This window comes from Humulus lupulus, chromosome 4 (assembly GCF_963169125.1).
Source record: "Humulus lupulus chromosome 4, drHumLupu1.1, whole genome shotgun sequence".
Lineage (NCBI taxonomy): Eukaryota > Viridiplantae > Streptophyta > Magnoliopsida > Rosales > Cannabaceae > Humulus > Humulus lupulus.
In genome coordinates, this window is record NC_084796.1 from 211,926,822 (window position 1) to 211,929,726 (window position 2,905).

At 37.5% G+C, this 2,905-nt stretch overlaps 1 protein-coding gene across 1 annotated transcript; it reads left to right on the forward strand.

Moving 5' to 3' along the window:
* The first annotated feature begins 409 nt into the window (after positions 1–409).
* Positions 410–2,366, forward strand: LOC133831177 (protein NUCLEAR FUSION DEFECTIVE 4-like). Its single transcript, XM_062261381.1, has one exon. The coding sequence runs from the start codon at positions 474–476 to the stop codon at positions 2,268–2,270; it is 1,797 nt and encodes a 598-aa protein (XP_062117365.1). The 5' UTR covers positions 410–473; the 3' UTR covers positions 2,271–2,366.
* The last annotated feature ends 539 nt before the right edge of the window (positions 2,367–2,905 follow it).

Consider the following 2,905-nt stretch of genomic DNA (forward strand, 5'->3'; position numbering starts at 1 on the left):
TTTCAAAACAAGAATAACGTTTGCATTAAAAAATGACTCGAAAAAAGAATCATTAGGTCAAAACAATAGAATAAAAGCAATTTTCCCTATTAATCATTGCATCAAAATATGTTCCATATTTCAATATATATGGATATTAATAAAATGAAAAAGTTTCCATCGTTTTCATGGAGCTACACCACAAAAATGTCATGGGACAACAAAGCGTGTATGAATGTCTTATCAAATCATGAATTATTATTGATAATGCCACTTTTTTTTCGTTATTTTTTTTAATATTCCAAGGAATTCCACCGTTCATTCCTATATGATCCAAAACTCTCTAGTCAACTAACAAGTGTCAATCTAAAACTTTTCCTTAAATATATATATATATATATAACGCTTCACACACACAGATATATTTATATGTATTTATATACACTTAATACATATTAGTCATTTCTAAGCTCAAGCTGTACGTATACATAAAGATGGTGGAGGCAGCTCGCCATGGCTGGCCTGAACTTCGTAGCTTCGGCTCCCAAGTACTCTTCGGCCGATGGTTCATGTTCTTCGCTTCAACTTTGGTCATGTCAGTAGCAGGGGCCACCTACATGTTCGGACTTTACTCCTCAGAAATCAAAAGGTCACTAGGCTACGACCAAACGACACTCAATCTCATAGGCTTCTTCAAGGACTTAGGTGCCAACGTCGGTGTCGTTTCAGGGCTACTCAACGAGGTCATGCCACCAAGTGTGGTGCTCTCCGTCGGAGTAGTCATGAACTTCTTCGGCTACTTCATGATATGGCTTGCCGTCACGGGCCGAATACCGAAACCCCAAGTGTGGCACATGTGTCTATACATTTGTATTGGAGCTAACTCTCAGACTTATGCCAATACCGGAGCTTTGGTGCCTTCTGTGAACAATTTCCCAGAAAACAGAGGAAGTGTTTTGGGGTTGTTAAAGGGTTTTGTTGGGCTTAGTGGAGCTATCATTACACAACTCTACCATGCTTTATATGGTGAAAATACTAAAGCTCTTATCCTACTCATTGCTTGGCTTCCGGCTGCGGTTAACTTCGTTTTTCTTAGAATCATTCGGATAATAAAGATGGTTCGACAACCAAATGAGATCAAAACCTTCTATAATCTTCTTTATATATCTCTTGGCCTTGCTGGGTTTCTCATGATTTTGATCATTATACAGAACAGGCTAAAGTTTACTAGAGTTCAGTACGAGCTAACTTCTCCAGTTATTGTTGTTCTCTTACTTTTTCTACCTCTGGCAATTGTTATAAGAGAAGAATACCGTCTTTGGAAAGCGAAAACTCAACCTCTACAAGATGTGGTCATAGCTCAAAATCAATTTTCAGATCAATTAGCCGATGTGCAGCCTAGTGTAGAAGGTGTTAGTGAAGAAACTTCACAGAAGAAGCCTGAAGAAGAAGGCTCAAGTTGGTGTAGAAACATTTTCAGTCCACCGGAGAGAGGTGAAGACTACACCATTTTGCAAGCTATTTTCAGTGTTGACATGTTGATCTTGTTCGTGGCGACGATCTGTGGTGTTGGTGGGACTTTGACTCTGATCGACAACCTTGGTCAGATCGGAAAATCTATGGGATATCCAGCTCATAGCACCACAACTTTCATCTCACTCGTAAGCATTTGGAACTATCTTGGACGAGTTGCTTCAGGCTTTGCTTCTGAAATATTTTTGACCAAGTACCAGTTCCCACGTCCCTTGATGCTTACTTTGGTTCTTCTTTTCGCTTGTGTTGGCCATCTCTTAATAGCCTTTGCAGTCCCTTACTCACTGTATTTCGCTTCTGTCATTATTGGCTTTTGTTTTGGTGCTCAATGGCCTTTAATATTTGCCATCATATCAGAGATTTTTGGGCTCAAATACTATGCTACTTTGTACAACTGTGGTGGTTTGGCAAGCCCGGTTGGGGCTTATATTCTGAACGTGTTGGTAGCTGGTCGTTTATATGATAAAGAAGCTATGAAACAGCTGAACGCCAAGGGTCTAACCAGGGAACGAGGGCAAGATTTGACTTGTGATGGTGTTCAGTGTTATAGAATGTCGTTTTTCATAATCAGTGCAGCTGCGCTTTTTGGAAGCTTGGTGTCTTCTATTTTGGTCATTAGAACTAGAAAATTCTACCAAGGTGATATCTATAAAAAGTTCAAAGAAGGCACCATGAGTCCTACTACTGCTGATGATCAATCTGATATGGCTAAAAAAAACCCTGCAAATGTGGTTTTGAAGTCAAGTTCTTCCACATAAATTCATGAGTGAGTTAGTGGCCATTAAACTTAAATGCTAATTGATTGTATCTGTAATGATCTCTCCTATATGATGATACTTAGCTTCTTTCCTGCCTTTTTTTTGTCAGACTATTCTCAGTGTCCCTCGTGTGCTAATTTTGTCCACTAACTTTTCGCAGAAATGGACAATATTGAAATCAATAAATATCATAAATTTATGATAAATAAAACAATATCTCAATTGAGCAGATTAAATGCAACTGGGTTTTGAAGCTTTGCATAGTCATTTACTCCAGCTAACTAGTGAGAGACAAACCAATTCATCTAAAATAATCAACTTGGACTAAGGATTAACGTCATCATGCCGTCAGCATAATAAGTTTTTGTGCCACATTTCTCGCAACGACAATTAGTGCACAATAACTAGTCAAGTATATGTATGGCGTACCGAAAAAAATCTGCTATTTCTAATTTTCTATCTCCTCCATGTTTCACAAATTAGTTTAAGACATCGCATTTATTTATTTAATATATATTTAAATTATTTATAACTTTTTCTTTTTCCAATTATATTAATATTATAAATAGATGATGTGTCCTACAATAATTTGTGAGACATGGAAAGAATAGGAAATTAGGAATAGCAGATTTTTT